Here is a 23,561-nt window from a genome sequence, read left to right as displayed (position 1 = left end):
TCAAGTCTAGGTACAGATGTCTGGGAGGGTTAACCCCTCCCCTTATCTTTTATTCATATATTGATGTTTGCGATAATTCCTACATATATTTCCTACAAAAATGATAAAACAGTCATATATTTTCCAAGCTATCAAAATTACAATCTATGATACCTTTACATCTAAACCACATGGAATCATTCACATTATTAGACAAAGATATCAGTACACAGTTTTTAGACAAGCTTGAGTACATGCAAGAACCGCTGCCCTCAGTATAGTAAATTTGCTGTAAAATGTACCAATATAGGGCAAAGAAAAAAAGACACTTTTTTGTTTGTTTATTATCTTTCAAACAAAACAATAATTTCACAATGGTTAGTCTGAGGAAACATATCGACTGGCACAGTCACTACTGGTCTGAATGGCTTTCCATAGAATATCTCATTTGATGGGACAATCAAACTGAAAAATATAATTATGATTGCAATGGTATTAGTCTGAATGGCTTTCCATAGAATGTCTCATTTGTTGGGACAATCAAACTGAAAAAAATAAAAGATGAATATTTTAAGTCTGAATGGCTTTAGATAGAATATCTCATTTGGTGGGACAACCAAACTGAAAAATATATAACAATGAATGTTATTGGTCTAAATGGGTTTCCAAATAATATCTCATTTAAGAATCAAACTGAAAAAAAATAATCTTGATTTTCATATCTGACATATATAAATTCATATTTTTGTTCATTTTAGTTTTTAAAATTATTTACTGAAAGTTTTATTAGAACTGTTGAGTTATGCAGTAACATAACTAATTTACTAAGTAGACAGGATGTTTTTTTAAATGGTTTATAGACGATCTTCCAAGGATAAGTTGTGTAATAGAATAGCCCTGGCAAGACCCTTTTTAGCCCCAAAATATAGAATTTCAAAAATGTGTTAAAAAATGTAAACTGTAAGCTACTTATTGATTTTATTGGAAAGAAGAATATGTTTGTTACATATAAATATTGGCTGTTTTTGACAAGTCTTTGCACATGCATCAGGTACTTTCTTAATTAATTAATGCAAAATTATGATTCCTTTTTTAACATGTGTTATTGGGTAAAATATGAAAAGCATGTACATTTACCTATAATTGTTTACATCCACTTCATTTGAACTTTGGTTGATAGTTTTCTCATTGGCTATCATACCACATCTCCTTATTTTTATATAAAAATAAAAAACATGACTTGGATGGAGGGTTGTCTCATTGGCACTGATACCACATCTTCTTATATCTATTTAACAGGATAAAAAATACTTACTTGATAAAATTTGAAAGGACATTCCCAACAGGTTTACATGATATATAAATAACTTTGTTTATCTTCTGACAATTTCGTATAGATTCTATCAGTTTCTTATCTACAACGACATAAACATGAAAAAAAAGTCATCTTTTCAGTATAAACAAAAATTAAAGATTTATAGGTTTCACAAATGAGAATTGTTAATTGCTTGATATCATATGTATAGATACATATGTGTTACTGTTACATATTTGTTTTTCGTTCATTTTTTTGTACATTAATTTGGTCGTTAGTTTTCCTTTTTTTAATTGTTTAACATGTGTCATTTCTGGGCTTTTTATAGCTGACTATACTGTATGGGCTTTGCTCAATGTTGCAAGCTGTAAGGTGATCTATAGCTGTTAATTTCTGTGTCATTTGATCTCTTTTGAAGAGTTGTCTCATTGGTAGTCATACCACATCTTCTTTTTAATATATAGATATGGCAAAGACTATGTTTCACAATGGAAAAATCAAAACCATTCAACTCAATAATAAAATAGAGGATGGGGCATAATGTCTTAAAATATGGAAGACTTAGAAAATCTTTTCATTTGGTTTAGGTGATGCATTTACTTTTTTTAGACAGAGAGATGCTTGAGATGACATGATCACTAAATATTCCCTCTGTCCCTCACCCCCTAATTCAAACAGCTGGGGTATTATAACTATCAAATGCAACATGTTATAATCTACTGTTAATTCAGAAATGATTGTGTTGTTTTTATTCTAAATGCTATATTGCAACATTATCAGGTTTCTCAATAAAATAATTTCATTTTTCCATCATAAATTTTCTTCACTCCATTAATTAGATTTTGCATTTTGAAGGTGTTCAAGGATTTGCATTACTGTAATAAATGCATTCATTAATTTCTGAATTTACAGTAATTGACTATGAAATGAAATGTAACTTCTAACTGTAGCTCTTCCTGACTATTTATAACAATCATATGCAACAATTTTTATACGACCGCAAAAATTTTAATTTTTTGGTCGTATATTGCTATCACGTTGGCGTCGACGTTGTCGTCGTCGTCCGAATACTTTTAGTTTTTGCACTCTAACTTTAGTAAAAGTGAATAGAAATCAATGAAATTTTAACACAAGGTTTATGACCACAAAAGGAAGGTTGGGATTAATTTTGGGAGTTTTGGTCCCAACATTTTAGGAATTAGGGGCCAAAAAGGGTCCAAATAAGCATTTTCTTGGTTTTCGCACTATAACTTTAGTTTAAGTGAATAGAAATCTATGAAATTTTGACACAAGGTTTATGACCACTAAAGGACGGTTGGGATTGATTTTGGGAGTTTTGGTTCCAACAGTTTAGGAATTAAGGGCCAAAAAAGGGCCCAAATAAGCATTATTCTTGGTTTTCGCACAATAACTTTAGTATAAGTAAATAGAAATCAATGAAATTTAAACACAAGGTTTATGACCACAAAAGGAAGGTTGGGATTGATTTTTGGAGTTGAGGTCACAACAGTTTATGAATTAAGGGCCAAAAAGGGGCCCAAATAAGCATTATTTTTGGTTTTTGCACCATAACTTTAGTATAAGTAAATAGAAATCTATGAAATTTAAACACAAAGGTTAATGACCATAAAAGGGAGGTTGGGTTTGATTTTGGGAGTTTTGGTCCCAACAGTTTAGGAATAAGGGGCCCAAAGGGTCCAAAATTGAACTTTGTGTGATTTCATCAAAAATTGAATAATTGGGGTTCTTTGATATGCCGAATCTAACTATGTATGTAGATTCTTAATTTTTGGTCCCGTTTTCAAATTGGTCTACATTAAGGTCCAAAGGGTCCAAAATTAAACTTAGTTTGATTTTAACAAAAATTGAATCCTTGGGGTTCTTTGATATGCTGAATTTAAAAATGTACTTAGATTTTTGATTATTGGCCTAGTTTTCAAGTTGGTCCAAATGGGGGTCCAAAATTAAACTTTGTTTGATTTCATCAAAAATTGAATAAATGGGTTCTTTGATATGCCAAATCTAACTGTGTATGTAGATTCTTAATTTTTGGTCCAGTTTTCAAATTGGTCTACATTAAGGTCCAAAGGGTCCAAAATTAAACTAAGTTTGATTTTAACAAAAATTAAATTCTTGGGCTTATTTGATATGCTTTATCTAAACATGTACTTTGATTTTTGATTATGGGCCCAGTTTTCAAGTTGGTCCAAATCAGGATTCCATATCAAGTATTGTGCAATAGCAAGAAATTTTCAATTGCACAGTATTGCACAATAGCAAGAAATATCTAATTGCACAATATTGTGCAATAGCAATTAATTTTCAATTGGAGTTATCTTTCTTTGTATAGAATAGTAGTTGATAATATATGTTGGAAATTTGCCAGACATGACTATGATGTCATTTTCTATTTTTATTTGCCAATAACTTTATGTAAATAACTTCATTGGAAATTTGCCAATATAAAATGTTGCTGATGAAGCTTTTTTTCCTTATCTTATCTAAAATGTTTTTAGATAATGTATGTTGGACATTTGCCAGACATGACTATGATGTCATTTTCTATTTTTATTTGCCAATAACTTTATGTAAATAAATTCATTGGAAATTTGCCAATATAAAATGTTGCTGATGAAGTTTTTTTTTATTGTTTTATACAATAAACAATGTATATTCACTTTTACTACCAACCAATCTTTACCATTCAGTGATAACAAGCACTTTATTTTACATTTTATGATGTATTTAAAAGAGTAGTTATTGTTGCAAACTCCATTAGAAATTTGAATTGATATCAGTTTTGGAAAAAGGGAAACGGGGATGTGAAAAAAAAAGGGGGGGTAAATTTTTCTCATTTCAGATTTCATAAATAAAAAGAAAATTTCTTCAAACATTTTTTTGAGAGGATTAATATTTAACAGCATAGTGAATTGCTCAAAGGCAAAAAAAATTTTTTAAGTTCATTAGACCACATTCATTCTGTGTCAGAAACCTATGCTGTGTCAACTATTTAATTTTAGATTTAAATAAGAAGTTTGAAGAAGAAATCTTTAATTGATTTGTAAAATCTTGACATTTGTTTTGTGTAAAAAAAGCCATGTAATGTCAAAAATTTGATCACAATCCAAATTCAGAGCTGTATCACGCTTGAATGTTTTGTCCATACTTGCCCCAACTGTTCAGGGTTCGACCTCTGTGGTCGTATAAAGCTGCGCCCTGCGGAGCACCTGGTTAATTTTAGTTTCTTGGGTATAATTTGGAGTTTAGTATGACGGCCATTATCACTGAACTAGTATAAATATTTGTTTAGGGGCCAGCTTAAGGGCATACAATACAATTACAGGGACGGTAATGATGTTGCTAACGTAAATTGTTATTTTCTCGATGTCAAACAGTGACTTATCAAGAAAAGATGCATTTTTCGACTGATTTTTATCATTCAAACTGATTTCACTTGAAAACAAGTTCATGGACCCCTCTTTTTTAAAATGGCATTTGGTTTGACATCGTAAGAAGATTATGTGTACATATTTTCATAAAAACGTAAATAGTGCAATTTTTTTTAATTTGATTAATATACATAAAAAAAAGACAGTTTTTTCCTACATTCATGTACATTTGATAAATTTGAGTTATTTGTAACAAAAATGTTAAAATTTATGCAATCAAAATGTATTGTAATAAACGAATAAAACTCGATACTTTGCGTTGTGTTACTTTTTATGCTCAAACTCTATATCGAAGGCGCCCACACAAAGGTACAAAAGTAACGTCATAAACATAAGACGTAAATACGGGAAACATAACGTTAACGTTTGCATAATATTCTCAACATACTGGGGGGCCGCAAAAGTATATCTTTGTATGAAATTCAAATATTTCTTTAAATGTCCATATATGAAACGAAAAAATATGATGGGCAATTACTGTCTCTTGAAATCACTATGACAAAATTGAAAATTAACAGTCTCTATAACGATTTTCAAATCGAACACAAAATTAATGTTTAAGAATTTGTATAAGTTTTAAGATGTTTTTCGCATACTGGTATAGGCACTGTTCTTCTGGTATCAACTTCATTCGTCTCATCTGCTGTATTTGGTAGGTCCTCTTTGTTGATCTCTAGCGGATAAAGTTTGACGATCTGGGAAAATTGCTTTTTTCCACCGAGTTCGTGGTTTTTCGTCATAAACTTGTACAATATCTCCGACACGGATGTTGATTCTGTTGTCCCTTCTATTTTCATGAAACTCTATAACGTGATCAGTTCTCTGTTTTGTAATAACATTTATTGGTAAGGTCTCATGGTCATGTTTCCATGGCAACTTCGGTACGTATTTATTTTCATGAAATTCTACTGACGATTTTCGGTACATATTTTCATCTTCATGTTTTGTGTCGACTTCTCCTAGTGACTCTATTTTAAACTCTTCCGGTTTAGGATTTGTCAAAATGTTGAACATTCCTACTAGTCCCGATTTACGATTCACATCTGGTGATGTCGGACCAGACAACAGGTAACCAAGTTTAGACTTAACAGCTGTCGGACCTATTCCTCTAATAACGGTATCCTCTACAAAATCCCAGTAAAAATCAGCTCCTATCAGTAAAGATATTCTAAAATTGTTGTCGTTCGTGATCCGGTGCGCTAATCTTAATCCTTTTAAATGTTTGCAATCTCGGGTTTTATTTGCACTATAATTTGTGATCGGATTTGCTATAGTTGGAACTACTAAAACTTCAATGGGTATTTTCTCTCCTTCTATTGGCTCAACGTATATAATTGCTTTCGGTAAGTGTTGGACTCTAGTGCTTGTATTTCCAAATGTAGAAAGATTGATCAATTCGGTACCTTCTGCCTTTATGTCTAGTTTTGAAGCTAATTCCTCGGTCACGAAAGAACGCTGTGCTCCTTCATCGAACAATATATTCGTGTTCATTCCTTGATGTTCACTCCAAACGGGTGCTACGGCGGTTTTCAATAATATGCTAGAACGGGATTGCATCGTGGACGAATGAAAACTTGTGGCAGTGGCAACACTTTCATTGTTGACTACGGCGTTAACTGACGTATCATATCTACTTACATTAGCGGTTTTATCAAAGTACGATCTGTCGGTATTTTGGGTACATATACTAGTATGGTGATTCTTGTTACAGAATCTGCAACGAAATTGAGATCTACATTCACATGCGCGGTGCGATCCCAAGCAATTAAAGCATAAGTGCTTGTGTTTAATAATTGTTATCCGGTGTTCATAATCTGGAACCTTTAAGCATTTTGCGGGGTCGTGCATATCGTTGCAATAAATACAAGGTTTCTGACGAATGTTTGTGTTTTGGCGGTAATCTAATCTATCTTGTGTTCGCGGGTAATCTCTCGTATCGGCGCTTGTCAATAATGACGCTATAGACGGTAAATTTGCATTTACTTCTTCGGTTTCAAATCTATCTTGTATTTGCGTGTAGTCTCTATTATTGGCGATAGTAAAAAATGACGCTGTAGACGGTAAGGTGTCAATAAATACATCGGTGCGTTTCTCTCCGGCTTCTAAAATTGTGATTTCTTTCAATATCCCATATCTTAATCCTTTTAATTCCCAATTATCGGTCCCGTTTTCTCTGGCTAAGTTTTGTCTTACAGATGACGGTAGCTTATTCAAGATGATTGGGATGAGCAGTGCGCCATATGAATCTCCCGATCTGCCTAACGATTCTAGGCCTCTTATATATGCTTCTTGTTTGTCGTAATAATTACGGAGGCTAATAAGGTTGTATTGTGGTGCGGGAAGGTCTAACAGGGCTTGCATGTAGGCATTCGTGATTTTGTGTGGCTGACCAAAACGTTCTTTTAACAATTTTATAGCTTCCGTATAATTATTATTTGTGAGCGGTAGTCCATTAATACATCGAGCGGCTTCATTACCAAGTTGCGATTTCAAATATGTGAACTTCTGTATGTCAGTGAGTGAGGGATTATAGTGTACAGATGATTCGAACGAGTCCCAAAAAGTTTGCCACATGAGTGTTTCTCCTGTAAATGTAGGTAAGGTGAGTTTCGGAAGTTGGTGATTTTGTGTAACGTTGGGCGGAACATGGTACATTTGTTGTTGAACAGAGCTAAACGTATTTTCTACTGAACTATGCTGATTCGTATTTTCCGTTGATTGATTAGGCAAGGTGGTTATATTCGAAGTTGGTGAATTTGAGTATTTTTTACGTATGTGTCTAATTTTAGTATTCAGAAAGAATTTATACTCATCTGTCTGTAGTATTTCATCTTCAACATCCTCATCCTTTGTTAAATTAAGAATTTCTTCATCCAAAGCACTAATAATCTTCTGTTTTTGCGAAAGTGTTTCTAATAATTCTGTACTTTCTTCTATCTCCAAATCCTGCTCTTCTTCCGTTTTTCTCAAAAGTCTTGTTACAGCACTTTTATGGCCTGCTCTCACCGCTTTCAGTTTACTTTCCATGGCGTCACGGCACCAAAATGTATTGTAATAAACGAATAAAACTCGATACTTTGCGTTGTGTTACTTTTTATGCTCAAACTCTATATCGAAGGCGCCCACACAAAGGTACAAAAGTAACGTCATAAACATAAGACGTAAATACGGGAAACATAACGTTAACGTTTGCATAATATTCTCAACAATCAATATAACAAATAATTTAACAAAAAACAGATTGTGTTTATCTTTTAAAACAAAAAAGTTATATAATTCTATCGAAAGGAAAAATACGTCCACAAATCCGTATTTTGAAGAAATATCTGAAATTTGAACCTCAATTTGCTCAAAAAGTAGTACATGAAGGTATATTTTTTGATTACATATATATTTCAATCGGGTAAAAAATGGCCTACATGCAAATTTTCATCAAAATTTAAATTCGGGATCAAAACTGTATCGTATGCCCTTAAGGATGCCTCTGGGTGCGGGAGTTTCTCGCTGCACTGAAGACCTATTGGTAACCTTCTGCTGCTGTCTGTTCTATGGTCGGGTTGTTGTCTTTTTGACACATTCCCCATTTCCATTCTCAATTTTAACATATTGTTGTGGCATTATTTCATTATATTGAAATTTAACCTTCTTGACTAGATATACTAACTAGCTCCAGCTCTTCCTGGGTTTAAAATAGCAACAACATCTTCTCCAAGTTTATTACTTTGGACCAACTCTCTCAACATTCGATGTGCTTTGTTACATATAAATTCTGTATTACTAAGACCTGTAAAAAGGTATTTTTAAAATTATAGATGGTAAAGGTTTCCCCTATGATATTAAAATGCAATAGGGATAAAAAGAAATATGATAATATTATAGGCACCCATCGACACTATAACGAAATGATATCTTAAATAATCATGTAATTGGATGATCTTTTTTTTTAAAGAGAGTGAATAACAAGTATTTATTTTAAAGCTTAACTTTGCCTAATTTATAGTATTACAATACATATGAAAATGTTCTGCTATTTCAGTTTTGCGCTTTTCTACAGGGATGCAAGATATCAATATTTAATTTTTCATTATTTTTTACTAAATATTAAATTTTCTCTTTTTATACAAAATACCCATATATTTTGTCTTTTTGTCAATGTATGTGCATGTCTCATTTATATCTTTGAATTCATTTATTGACTTTGATAAAACCCCTTATTTTAGCTTATAACAAATTAGTCACTTAACAGTATTCTGCTACTCAATCAAAAAATTGCAATTGAAACTATATATGAAATAACCATGAATTAATTAATCACTCCTAATTTTATATAACAGGCTTTCAATCTTTTGACTGTGCATATATAAACTTGAGGACATAAATAAACAAAAGCCAAAGCACTCGATAGAGAACACAAAACTAAAATATGACATACTAAAAAAAAACTTTCATATAAAACAGGACTGTAACTATTGAACTAATATTATATTTTATATCACAACTTCCCATGGGTAATCAATATATAAATACCATTGTAGATAGCATTAGATTTAGCGTCTTCCACAGCCTGTGATGTAATGTCTACTCCATATACTTGTTTGGCTCTTCTGGCTGCTAATATACCTATAGTGCCTGTTAAAAATAAATAATCAAAGAATGTTTATACAATAATTATGCTTAATTCAGATCATTATTCTTTCTTAAAAGTACATGTTTTTGCTTTTATACAACATTGTATTACATTTTTTTGTGAGTTTGTTTGGCACAAAATCTATGTTATTACGACGATAAACAGGATGAATAGCTTTTTTAATATGGTGATAAATTCCGTAATGCAAATTTTAATTGACAACTGGGATAAATTATCATATAAATATATATTTCTGTAGGTAGAGACTGAGTTTAACAAGAATACAGACAGATGCATGAAAATGACTAGTAGTCAAAATAATCTTATCTATTTAAGGATGTAGGAATCCAGTTATCCCATAAAACATTTAAATGGCTTGATTGAGAAAAAAATTGCATAGTAAAACAATTTTTCTGGTATTTCAGAGGCGGATTTAGGGGGGGCCCAGGGGGCTCGGGCCCCCCTTTTTGGGATAAAATTTGGTTGCTTATATAGGGAATCACTGAAGCGTGACTGGAGCGGGCCCCCTCTTAGGTCAGTCAGTGGGCCCCCACTTATGAAAATTTCTGGATCCGCCACTGTATTTGAATTATTAATGAATCAACCAATCATAATATAACTTTCCAACACAAATCTAATTATATAAATACCTGTTCCACAGCATATATCAAGAACAGTTGTCTGAGGACCAACTTCTCCTAAATCTAAAACTTTAGAATATAAAACTTCTGCACAAGGTATGTTTCCTTGAAAGAAGGATGTGGGAGATATCTGGAACTTTGACCCCATAAGATCTTCTGTGAGAACAGGAATACCATGTAACAGCTCATGAGGGAAGTCATCATTAGTAGGAAACCTCCTGTGGCTGAAAGAAATAACATGTGTTTGATAATATGTACAATTTAAAAAAATATCTTTGTGATCTGTCTATACATACATGACATATAATATGAGGGTAGGAATGCCCTTTATTGTCAAGCATCAAATATCCATTTTCAAATGAAATCAAATGAGCCTTACATTTTTATCATTATTTGTCAAATTTCATTTTGTAGCTACTGTTAGTGTCTAATGTAGTAAGTGTTAAAGTGTATGTTATTTTACAGCAGATTTCATTGAGTATGTAGCCAAAGGTAGTATCTTAGGTTAGCTTGCTTGTTAGCTGAACTGTGAATTCATTATCAGGTCAGGTATACTACCCTTCTTTCGAGGTAGCCTGTTAACAGACAGATAGATTGGTTATCTGCCGGACTAGTCTACTCTTAAAGGAGGGTAGTTTACCTGACCTAACAATGACTTCACGGTTCAGCTAACAAGCAAGCTAACCAACAATATTACCTTTTGATACACACTCAATGAAATCTGCTGTAACAATCATTTTACCATCATTCATCATGTTGTGTACCCCATTCCTGCCCTCATTTGGTCCGAGTACACAGTTATTTCGTAGTGCATTTCTTTTAGACAATAAATGAAAATTAAAAAAATCCCACCTGCGCTTTCTCAATAATATTTTTACAGTGTGTTGTACTACTTTTGGGACAAATTATATCAAAATTATAGAAAACTTCATCAGCTCTAACTCAAAATATGGACAATCTTATGTTAAGGGGGTCTTGAAATCTTTTGACAACTTCCGAAGTGCTAATTTTTTACCTTTTTCAGCTGGACCTAATCACTACTTTACATTAATATTTATGACCCAAATTTTTTTACAGTGTCATTTCACCCCCCAACTTGCTATATGAGGCATAAAACATGGAGAAATAAATTTGGAAGGGGTATAACAAAAAATGGCAAGTAACACACTGTCCACACTAAGGACTATATTCGTGGACAACGAAAATCAAAGGACGATAACTGTGTACTCGGACCATTTATATACTAAATGAGAAGTATTACATTATACACTAGAGGTTACTTTTCATATCATGATTATTATATACAGAAAAAGTCCTGTCCAAAACTAGTTTTGATACCATTTCCTGTTTTGTCTTAACTTGGATTTTTTCAATTTAGTTTAAGATAAACTTCTCCTGTTTTCCAAACGCATCATCAATATACAAAGTTTCATAATTCAGAAGGACGTATGAAAGTCTGTACTGAATTTGGCATAAAATAATCATTTGGTTTGTAGCTAAAATTTAAGTCTGCTTTTTCAAAATGGTGTTGTGATGTACATTGTATTTCAACATATTTGATATGTATTTGTATTGTAAAAGATATTTAAACAAGTTTACAAAATAGTTACCTAGACTGAAAATATATTGAATCAATGTTTAATTGGTTTCCTGGACCATGTACAAAATACTGCAAAATCTCTTCTTTGGCACCATCAATAAATTCCTACTAAAAGGTAAAATCATTATTTGTGAAGTACTCTTATTCATGACTGTTGAATTTGTGTTTTTCAGATAATTCCTTGCTTTCTGGGTTTTTAAATTTTGTTATTTTGCATTTTTACCCGATAAATAAATTAAAAAAATGGATTTTATCATAGATTAAATTTTGTGCTTCTGATAATTCCATGAACATAGTGACTCAAATTTTTAACTCAACTCTATTACAGTATAATATTAACATAAACATTATCAGAGAATATACTAAACTTATGTAAGTAAATAGTTTATTAAAGTGTCACATATGTAAGACAGAATATATATGTTTCATAAAGTACCAGAATTATAATTTAGTACGCCAGACGCGTGTTTCGTCTACATAAGACTCATCAGTGACGCTGAACAATACAAAGTTGAAGAGCATATATGATCCATAGGACACCATGTTCCTCAAAATTGGTATCCACAAAAAAAAATTGTATTAAGGGTTCAGCGGAACCCAGTGTTTTGCCTACTTTATGAATCTAATAAATGTTTTAAGAACGTTAGACTGTATGTTATGTTAGCTGGAAAAAAATTAAGTCCATACATAAGTAACATACAGAAAAACTTTTTTTTTTTTACAAAATATCCTTCTGGATACTATCTTATGAACAAGCTTCTGTCCAAGTTTGAAAGAAACCAAGGATAGTTTAAGAAAGTTATTAAATTTCAAAAACTTTAACTACAGATAGAATTTTGTGGACGCGGCCGCCGAAATGTAGGATCTCTATGTCTCGCTTTTTTCGACAAAAGTTGAAGGCTCAACAATAAATGAATCCACATTAAACAGTTAAGACATTCATTAATCAGTAAGATATATCACTTCTCAAAATCATAATAGTCTGAAAAAACAAGATATATAAGAATGACATAGATAGTTTATAATGGCTAATTAACATTACAACAAACCTTGGAATTCCTCTGTGGATGAAAAAGAAATATCACCATATCTTGACCAGTCGTGGTTGATCGAACAACAACAGATTTCCAATTACCGTGAGGTTCTACCTTGAATTTTGGTTCATAGGATGATTGATATAGGAATTCTTGTGCTACCTGTAAAATAATCATTTACACACATTTTAAATTATCTTTTTATCTTGATGACTTGTATTTTTTACCATGTTAACAGCAGATTCAGAAATTCAACTTCTATCCACTTTGCAGTCCTAGTAATTGATGCATGATGGACTGATATGAACATCCCAAGGTGTTCTCACAATTCAACGCTGTTTGAAGCCAAATCTACTGTCTCAGAAATCAATAGCCTACATCAAAAGTATATAAACAGACAAAACTCCTAACTAATATTTATTTTCACCCAAAATATTAGATTATAACCAATATTGTGTAATAAATAATAAACAGTGTAATTTTTGTTCAACTCTGAAGTAAAGAGTTCTATCTACAATCTAAAGCAAATAAATGAGAAGTGTGGCCCTGGGACACAAATGATACCCCCACTTGCATATCATTTAAAGTTATATAGACCTGTACATAGCTGTAGAACAGTAAAAGTGATGCTACCCAAATTTGTACTTGATCAGAGTTTTGTGGTAATACGTATTGTGTATAAGTCTCATAACATTACGTTGAGGCTAACTTAAATTAGAAAAAAGAAACGAAAAATTCAGCAATATTTCCATTTGTAAACAGGCATAACTCTAGAAAGGTGAGAGTGACACTATCTAAATTCAAACTTGATCTATATTTTGTGGTAATTAGCATTGTGTATAAGTTTCATAACATTTTGTTATGGCAGAAACAAAACAAGAGGCTCTCAAGAGCCTGAATCGCTCACCTGAATTTTTTTGGTTTAATCTCTCATCAATGATTATTTTGGCTTTTCAATTTATTTAAATGTTCTTGAAATCGTCCTATTCTCTTCAAAAGCCAAAAAAAAAATCAATTTCTCCTATGTTCTATTTTAGCCATAGGAGCTATGTTTCTTGACATACAAGGAAATGAAAAATAAAATTTATACTAGATACTCTGAAACTCATTTAGCCTAAGTTTGGCTGAAATTGATACAGCAGTTTCAAAGGAGAAGATTTTTTAAAGTAAGTCAACATGATGAACAAATTGTGAAAAAAGTTTTTAAAGGGCAATAACTCCTTAAGAGGTCAATTGACAATTTTGGTCAAATTGACTTATTTGTAGATCTTACTTTTGCTGATCATTTTTGCTGTTTACAGTTTATCTTTATCTATAATAATATTCAAGATAATGACCAAAAACTGCAAAATTTCCTTAAAATTACCAATTAAGTGGCAGCAACCCAACAATGGTTTGTTTGATTCATCTGAAAATTTCAGGGCTGATAGATCTTGACCTAATGAACATTTTTACCCCATGTCAGATTTGCTCTAAATGCTTTCGTTTTTGAGATATAAGCCAAAAACTGCATTTGACCCCTATGTTCTATTTTAAGTAACGGTGGCCATGTTTTTTGACGGATCTAAAATCTAAGCACACACTTTGTGCAGGATAATCTAAAGAACAATCATGCTAAGTTTCATCCAAATCCATTCAGTAGTTTCAGAGGAGAAGATTTTTTAAAGTTAGCAAATATGATGAACAAAAGGTGAAAAATTGTCATTAAAGGACAATAACCCCTTAAGGGGTCAATCGACAATTTTGGTCATATTAACTTATTTGTAGATCTTACTTTGCTGATCATTTTTGCTGTGTACAGTTTATCTTTATCTATAATAATTTTCAAGATAATGACCAAAAACTGCAAAATTTCCTTAAAATTACCAAATAAGTGGCAGCAACCCAACAATGGTTTGTTTGATTCATCTGAAAATTTCAGGGCTGATAGATCTTGACCTAATAAAAATTTTTACCCCATGTCAGATTTGCTCTAAATGCTTTCGTTTTTGAGATAGAAGCCAAAAACTGCATTAGACCCCTATGTTCTATTTTAAGTAACGGCGGCCATGTTTTTTGACGGATCAAAAATCGAAGCGCACATTTTGTGCAGGATATACTAAGGAACAATCATGCTAAGTTTCATTCAAATCCATTCAGTAGTTTCAGAGGAGAAGATGTTTGAAAAATTGTTAACGACGACGACGACGACGACGGACGCCAAGTGATGAGAAAAGCTCACATGGCCTTTTAGGCCAGGTGAGCTAAAAATCAGCAGTTTTTATGTTTATAAAGGGGCATAACTCAAGACGGTAAAAGTGACGCCATGTATGTACAGACAGACAAAGGTAAAACTAAATGCCCCCACCGCTACATTTGGGACATAACAAAAAAGATACACAACCATTCATATGTAAGATTTGTTTGTGCATTTCAATAATTTAAGAACAGTTCAAGTTGAAAAAGTAAACTAAAGTACTACCTTGAAAATTTCTTTATGTCTGTCCGATAATATACTTAGAAAGTATGGCTGTACACAGGTCAGTGTTTTATCTTTAAAATAAAACAAAATAATAATTAAGTACCAACCCTGATACAAGCCATACCCTGCAGGGGTTAAAAACAATTGATACTGTAGAGTGGTGTATTATATCTTACTGTAGAGTGGTGTATTATATCTTACTGTAGAGTGGTGTATTATATCTTACTGTAGAGTGGTGTATTATATCTTACTGTAGAGTGGTGTATTATATCTTACTGTAGAGAGGTGTATTATATCTTACTGTAGAGTGGTGTATTATATCTTACTGTAGAGTGGTGTATTATATCTTACTGTAGAGTGGTGTATTATATCTTACTGTAGAGTGGTGTATTATATCTTACTGTAGAGTGGTGTATTATATCTTACTGTAGAGAGGTGTATTATATCTTACTGTAGAGAGGTGTATTATATCTTACTGTAGAGTGGTGTATTATATCTTACTGTAGAGTGGTGTATTATATCTTACTGTAGAGTGGTGTATTATATCTTACTGTAGAGAGGTGTATTATATCTTACTGTAGAGTGGTGTATTATATCTTACTGTAGAGAGGTGTATTATATCTTACTGTAGAGTGGTGTATTATATCTTACTGTAGAGAGGTGTATTATATCTTACTGTAGAGTGGTGTATGTAGAGTGGTGTATTATATCTTACTGTAGAGAGGTGTATTATATCTTACTGTAGAGTGGTGTATTATATCTTACTGTAGAGAGGTGTATTATATCTTGCATTATTGATAGATTGATTGGTGTTTAATGCCACTTTCAACACTATTATGCTATTTCGTGGTGGTCAGTTTAATGCCACTTTCAACACTATTATGCTATTTCGTGGGTGTCAGTTTTAATTGATGGAGGCAGCAGAGATTGCCCAGAGAGAACCACAGACCTTGGGTAAAAAAACTGACAAACTTAGTCAAATAGAATTGAAGTCGAGTGCAACTGCCCCCTGCAGGATTTGAACTCACAAGCTCAGTGTTGACTGGCAAATGATATAGTAGTTGGACTACTTGAGAACTTGGCCACTGAAGCTCCTATCTTATATTAATAACTTAACCAATGTATACAGTTCATTACAGTAAGTTGTTTTTGCTTTTTTCCTCATCATTATGCAAAATTTATTTTGAAACATTATAGATCATACAATCATACAATGTTTGTCATTGCTATAGACAAATTAACTCACCCAAACAGAATAGACAGTCAAGTAAAGTTACAAAAGATAATAAACAAAAGAACATTTCATGTATCATATAGGTTGTACAAAAAATGTTTCTGCCTTTAGATTTAAAAGTGAACACCAAAATGTTGTGGTTGCATACCTGCCAACTTTCACAGTTGATTAATGTCGGCATAGTAAACAATCAAAGAATCGAAGATTGTTAGGTATTTTGAGTTGGTTTTTTTAGCTTGGTGTTAAATTTATAAAAATTGGAAATATGATGGGCGAGTTATCACTTGCAAAATGGTTCTGTCACCGCCTAAGAAGAAAAAGCGTGTTGCTTCGTGAAAATACTTAGAGAAATGGGAGAATGATGTCAATTACAGGAGCTGGTTGTCTAAATCAACATTAGGATTGTCACATGCCTTTTGTAAAGTTTGCAACAGAGACTTTAAAGTTGACCACAGTGGCCTTAATGATGTCTCCAAACAATCTAGTACTGCTCTTCAGAAGTCATTCAACACACAGAACATCTACCTTTTGTGTTTGACTGTTTGACATTACAACTTGTGATATTGATCTATATAATATATTGTTGTTTTTTTGTTATTAAATTATTAAAATTATTACTTTTTTTTATTTCTTGACAATGTATCAGACAAACATAAAGTCATATTACTGGTGTTTATCTCAACAGAAAGAATACAACAATCAAACAATTTTAAAAAGGATGGGTTATAACAGCATCTTCAACTATCAACCCCCAAAAAAGAAGTATGTCAGCCACTTTTAGGAGCCAAATCATCACACGAAAAAATGCCGCGAAAAATTCTACCCACAAAAATGGTGCCGCGCACAAAAACCCCCATGGCCATTTTCAAAAGTTGGCAGGTATGTGGTTGGCATACAATGAATTGTGTTATTTTCATTTTTGATCTGAAATTATCACTCGAATATTCTGTTTTTGAAACAGTAAACTGCATGAATTGTGTATGAATCAACTTATAATTATAATCTATAACTTAAAATCATTCTAAATGTTAAAAAGTAAAGGTAAAGTGTTATAACATAGATGTCAGTATTATTTACATCAATAGTAAATATTGTAAGTCATTTGTTACTTACCAAAACTTCTACCAACATACAATCCCAGTGTCCTTCTGTCTCCTTTAATGTCAGGTCCAAGATTACATGTGTTTTTATATCTATATCCCTTTATTACTGGCTAAAATGAATAAAATAATTTCAACAACATTTCTTACAGCCAGTTAACATTAATTCAATGATTTAAATATTGTCAATTCAACAATTTTTTGTCTGCAATTTGTTGCAATTGTTGGGTTGTTGCAAAAATGAGAGATTTGTTATTGCAATTTCAGAAATTGTTGTATACAATGTTTTCCAAAGTTATGAGGAAAAACTATTTTATAAGGGGTTATTGACTCCTTTTCTATCATGTGTAAAATACCAAAGTGTATCTTAAACAGACCATATCAAAGTCATGGTGCTTCATTTTGAGTGGTTAAAGTATTGATTTATTATTGTTTTACTGTAAATTCAGAAATTATTGCGATGTTTAAATAATTGTGAAAAATGAGACAGGGTTATATTCACAATATTATAATCTCGCATTTGAAATTTTTATATGAATTAGACAGGATTTTTCTCAATATCACAAAAAATAAAATTGCATTTTGTCTAAAATGACAAAATCGCAACAATAAATGCACACAATAATTTCTGAATTTACAGTATGCCTTTTGTTTTTAGAAATTAAACAGTTGCTACAATATTTTAAATAATTATAGATTGATACATGACATATTCCACATCAGTGTCAACCCTAGACTCCCATAAGCATGTTAAGGTCTGAGGACTTTAGTCCAAAGTTCCGATATGTGGTAAGGGATATATATTTATGTTACTAGGGACGATATGGAAAATACCATTTAATGATCTATTAATCACATATTAAGCCTATGAAATGAAAACAAGGAAATAGAATAAATAATGTAATAAACATGATAAAGACAATTAATTTAATCAGTTAGTTTACTTTTCATTTTAATATTGTTGTTTGTTCCTTATTTGATTGTTTTTTCCCTCACTTTTCAATAATTCCTGTAACCACAAGAGAGTCAATATGGTTTTGCATGTGAGGGCTCATATCCAGGAAGTTTTTCCTATTTTGGAAAAAAGTCAGGTTTTACAACTTACAGCCATTGGTTCAATATGTACAAAAGGTATATAATTTTATTTTTACCGATGGTATAGTGTCTTCTACGGGACACATTTTTTCTCCATACTCTGTCTTCATTGTCTGTAGGAATGGGTGATCTTCAATCTTCAAACCTTTATGATCTTTAAGGATATGGAAAACTTTCCTCATACATTTCTCCACTAGGTGTTTTTTCATCTAAATGAAAAATGAAAACTACATTATTAAATTTTGTGATTCTAAAATATTGAAGAAATTTAGAAATGAAGTGATTCAGATTATATCCACAATGTTTCCTTTCAACTAGGGATTTTAGATTTGTGAAAAGTTTAAAATTCTCAATGTCTTTTGGCTTATTTTGTTGTTGGGTTACTGTCTCATTGACCCCCATATTCCTTTCCATTCATCAAGAACTATCAAGATCTATTATAAAAGCACTTTTCATTTAACCATGGTCATTTCATTCAACATACTTACGGATAGTTGACTTTCATAAGACCTTTGCCATAATGGCTCCACAACATCTGCTAACCTAAAACAAAAGTAAAATAATAATACTTAATTGTGTCTGTATCACTCTGTTAACTTTCCATACTAGTCCATACATCATGACAAGAATGACATATTGAAAAAACATCTGTGCCATGAGCGCATGATACGCTCTTTGTCTTGTGTGTAGTTTTATGCAATAATCATAAATAGCTTCTGAGATACAGTGTGACATGTGAAAACCAACCTTTTTTAACAAAAAAGAACAATAACTCTAAAGAAAATTTTGGATCTCCAACAATAAGTATACAGATCTCTAGATTCATATAACTAAGAAGTATACGGCGTGACATGTGACCCCCCCCCACCCCCGCCCCCAACCCAACCCAATTTTTTTTTTACATAAAACTCATTATCTCCAAAATATAATTATGAATCAAAACCAAAAAGTATACAGATCTTTAGATTAATGTAACTAAGAAGTGTGTCAAGTTTTAAGCAATAATCATAAATTGCTCTTGAGATAAGGTGCGACATGTAAATATCCCATAATCCTTATTTTACAAAATACTTAATAACTCAAAAATAAAATTTTGAATCATCACCAAAAAATATACAGCTCAAGTTACGGTGTGACATGTTTACGCCTGACAGGCAGACGGACAGACGCCGGACATTTGTATACCATAATATGTCCCATCAATAAAAATGCATAAAAAGTAAAATCACAATACTGAACTCAGTGGAAAATTCAAAACAGAAAGTCCATAATCAAATGGCAAGATCAAAGCTCATCAAACAAATGGATAACAACTGTCATATCCCTGACTTAGTACAGACATAAAAGGTATGTGTGCTGCAAAATACACCAATATTTAGAGCTGCTTACAAAAGGTGTATATCCATGCTTACAATGGCAATACATCAACTTGTTCCACGGAAAGGAAAGGATATGTATTATGACCAATGTCTGATGTATGTGTGCAGCAAAACATAATTTTCCCATTTCTAAAAATAATTTACCTGTAAAGAGTTAAGAGTATACACTTACAATAGCAAACATGTACAATGCAAGTATGATGTTAGTTGGAAAACACAATTATCTTATACAGTTTATAATTTGTTTTTGAGTCAACTAATGTATCAACAATTACTACAAATAATACTCCAAATTGACAGCAACACTTCAAATGGTCTTCAAATTTAGGGACTCTATCAAAATGATTCACACCTGTAGGCATTGGTTCACCAAACGGAGTTTAATTACTACAAATATTCAACTTAAGTTTGCGAATTAGCATAAACTTCCTGATTACTCTTTATATATTAAACTCACCTCAGGTACTGGTTTTCATATGTAAATGATTTCATGTACCCTGGTCGATTGTTCTGTGCAAATCTAAAGATCTTTGTCATGTGTCGAACAATCTGTTTTAACCTAAAATAAGGAATTTTAGAATATTTCAACTTGTTAAATTTTGGAGTTACTTCTTTTCAAATGACAATGTAATTATTCCTTTTTTGTAGACACAGATATAATTGTATAACCCATAGTTTATTACTAACTGAAACGTAATACCTTGGCACATAGGTGGCCTTGTACAGACTGATGCTATGGAGCAATTTTTTAGTGGCCTTTTTCTGATATAAATTTCTTTTATTTGTGCATATGATGATATATATATATATATATATACTATTACTGGTATAGGTTTTACAAATGATTCAGTACTAGTCCTGAATGCATTACACATATTGCCCATTTAGAACGTTTGCCATATCTTTGGTGTTCATTTTGAGCAAGTCTTCTGTGTTAAACGCAGCTGCACCAGAATCAGCCTTTCTCATACTTTTGATGTATATGGAAATAGGTTTGTTGGTGTGTGCTTTAGGTGGTGCTACCAAGTTGTTCAATTGTAAGGTCTAGTTTCCAATTTTCTATGAAATACCAACAATCCAAAGCCTGTCTCACTTACTCTGCAATGTTTTTTCATATGTTATGTTTGTAATATGTACATGATGTACATAATTTGCCTGTGCAAAATTTTCTTTTGAATTTTTAGGCAGATGTTTCGTTATGTTAAATTTTATTTTTAGTTGCAATCATATTTTGTGAGTTATCTTTTTATGTACTAGGTATTCATGGTATATATATAAGCATGATAAGTGGTGGATTTTATTTGGTCTTCTTTGAAGGTTAGCTATTTGTTTACCCGAGATCGAACATTCTTTGACCTCTTATTTATTGGTGTTACTTTATTTTTGCTTTGATGGATCACAAAAATCAAAATTGAAAAAAAAATACATCATATGATATCTAATCTCTACAGTGGGTGGCCAAATCAGAAATTGCTCAAGATGCTAAACAGTCAGGGGACTTATTGAAATAAGTGATTTTTAAATCACTTATTTAAGTAGCAAATTCAAAGTTTTGTCACAAATTGGGATTTTGTAGTTTTTGCAAAATTTTAAACGCATATGTTTAAATAATATCTTATAATTAGTAAAATTGAAAAAAAAATGAACTTTTTGCTTCTTTTAAGTAGCAAGGTTTATGCCTTTGATGCTATCATTTAGCTGAAAATTCTATTTTAGTAAAAAAAAATGCTATAATAATGGCTTTACATAATGAACTGATACTTTCTTAACAGATTTTTCCCAGCAGTTGGAGTATTTTTCCTGTAAAGTTCAAGGTTTCATCTTTCAGAAATCATTCATTTAAGTAAGTCCCCTGACTGCTAAATCCATAAGGGATGACACCTGGCTTTTGTTGATGTGTTTCATATTTGTTTTTTGTTCATTTTTTGTAAGTATATAGGCAGTTAGTTTTCTCTTTGAATTGATTTACATTGTGATTTCGGGGCCTTTTATAGCTGACTATGCAGAATGGGCTTTGCACTTGTTGAAGGCTGTACGGTAAACTATAGTTGTTTAATATCTGTGTCATTTTGGTCTCTTGTGAAGAGTTATACTCTCATGGGCAATCATACCACATCTTCTTTTCTTATATTATGGGGACGGAGTCCCCAATAACAGTAGAAATTCAATAAAAAAAAATACGGGAAAATTTCCCGAATTTTTCATTATACTAATGAACTCAAAATCGTTCAAATTTTTTTTGTCGTGTTTTGAAATCCCGGACCTTCGCAGAAATGTACAATGTACTTCCTTTTTCCGGTCTCGTTTGTATGAAACTTTGAGTAAAATATATATTTATCAGTCTAGTATAAAATAGGAAGGAAAGCGCAATACCAATTTCATTTTTAATAATTCCTTGATATGAAAAAACGTTACCTGATGATAGCGTTTCTTTGTTTACATTGCATATGACGTCATAATTTAAATAACGTCACAACTAAATCCCTAACAACAGAACCAAAATAATTCATACAGACTTCGTCCCCATTTACAGGTAATGCCTGCCTCATATTAACCATTGTTAACTGTATTTTTATTGAATGCAAGCATGCTCTCTATTTCAATGTCTTTGGATGGTTATAACACACCAGATATCAGATCTGAAATTATCTAATCATGGATATGTGTGCATTTTTTTTTTTTGCACTCTTAATTGGAAACAGACGTCATAATTTTCTGGCTGACCTACAATCTATGAGATGAAACCTTATGCCCACAGATATGACCAGATGACAGAGGCAGCCAAACCAGAAAACTTTAAATTATAAAATATATGTATGATTGTAAAACTGATTTGATACTAACCTGGGACCACTGATTAAATTATGAGAAAACAAATTTCTATCCCGTATCATCTTGTTTTTTTAATTTTTATTCAAGGGAAGCTGCTCAAACAACAAACTTTGTGTAAAATTATTTGATTACTGGGCGCAGACATATTGTAGGGGAGATAATTCCTACGCATGTTCTATAAGATTGTTCTTCAGAAGAATCTTGAAGGAATCACTACACAACAAATTTACTTTCATATAACAACGCACAATAAAGAACCTCACAAAAGTCTAGAAAAGGCAAATTAATGTCAGAAAACTGTTTGTTTACCCCGTTAATTATAAGCAATCATAGCACATCTTATTTTTTATATGTATACTAAAATTAGACTGAAATTTATCCACGAAAGTTGATCCAGGGGACTAAATAAAATACTTTTGATTGCAAACTTCCTTGGATATGGGGTCACATATAATAAGACAAAGATCCCTGTTGATTTTTAAGTTACTAAACAAAGATGGATGTCAGCATAATTAGATCTAAATTAATGAAAGCCAAAATACAAACTAAATTTATATATAAAGGATAGTAACAAACCTTAAAAGTAATCAGGATAAAAACTATGCCACCACCAGGTCACATAAGCTGTATCCCTTTATATAGGCATGAATGATATGTGAGCTTGCTCACTAAAGTGTCTTGAATTTAAATTAATGAAATAATTATCTCTAGACAAGAGAAAAATAAATGGGGAATGTGTCCAAAGGAACACAGATGATGCCCCTGCTAGCATATACTCAAGAACTGTAAAAGTGAAGCTGCCATAATTTGAACTA

General features: G+C 31.9%; 1 protein-coding gene across 2 annotated transcripts; it reads right to left on the bottom strand.

The window, feature by feature from the left end:
• Window positions 1–11: 11 nt before the first annotated feature.
• On the bottom strand, window positions 12–22,913 carry LOC143047831 (tRNA (uracil-5-)-methyltransferase homolog B-like). 2 transcript variants are annotated; one of them, XM_076221111.1, is made up of 13 exons: window positions 22,759–22,913; window positions 20,372–20,473; window positions 19,024–19,078; window positions 18,592–18,744; window positions 17,454–17,553; window positions 15,107–15,177; window positions 12,661–12,807; window positions 11,622–11,716; window positions 10,021–10,235; window positions 9,271–9,372; window positions 8,408–8,527; window positions 1,295–1,394; window positions 12–444 (listed from the first exon to the last, which is right to left on the bottom strand). In XM_076221111.1, the coding sequence occupies exons 1-13, from the start codon at window positions 22,806–22,808 to the stop codon at window positions 324–326; spliced, it is 1,431 nt and encodes a 476-aa protein (XP_076077226.1). In that variant the 5' UTR covers window positions 22,809–22,913; the 3' UTR covers window positions 12–323. The 2 variants fall into 2 exon arrangements, with proteins under 2 accessions (XP_076077226.1, XP_076077227.1); XM_076221112.1 differs by having other exon boundaries at window positions 398–524.
• Window positions 22,914–23,561: the final 648 nt, after the last annotated feature.

This window comes from Mytilus galloprovincialis, chromosome 10 (genome assembly GCF_965363235.1).
Source record: "Mytilus galloprovincialis chromosome 10, xbMytGall1.hap1.1, whole genome shotgun sequence".
Taxonomy (NCBI): Eukaryota; Metazoa; Mollusca; class Bivalvia; order Mytilida; family Mytilidae; genus Mytilus; species Mytilus galloprovincialis.
The sequence above is the reverse complement of the archived record's forward strand: the minus strand, read 5'-3'. Positions and strand labels throughout refer to the sequence as shown.

What these genes read in the sequence shown, in the direction of transcription:
- LOC143047831 (XM_076221111.1), bottom strand. Translation starts at nt 22,808, where the DNA reads ATGATACGGGATAGAAATTTGTTTTCTCATAATTTAATCAGTGGTCCC. An exon ending in CTTATGAAAGTCAACTATCC is followed by an intron (nt 18,745 to 19,023) that starts GTAAGTATGTTG and finishes TTTTTCATTTAG; the next exon opens with ATGAAAAAACACCTAGTGGA. An exon ending in CCCAGGAAGAGCTGGAGCTA is followed by an intron (nt 1,395 to 8,407) that starts GTTAGTATATCT and finishes ATGTCGTTGTAG; the next exon opens with ATAAGAAACTGATAGAATCT.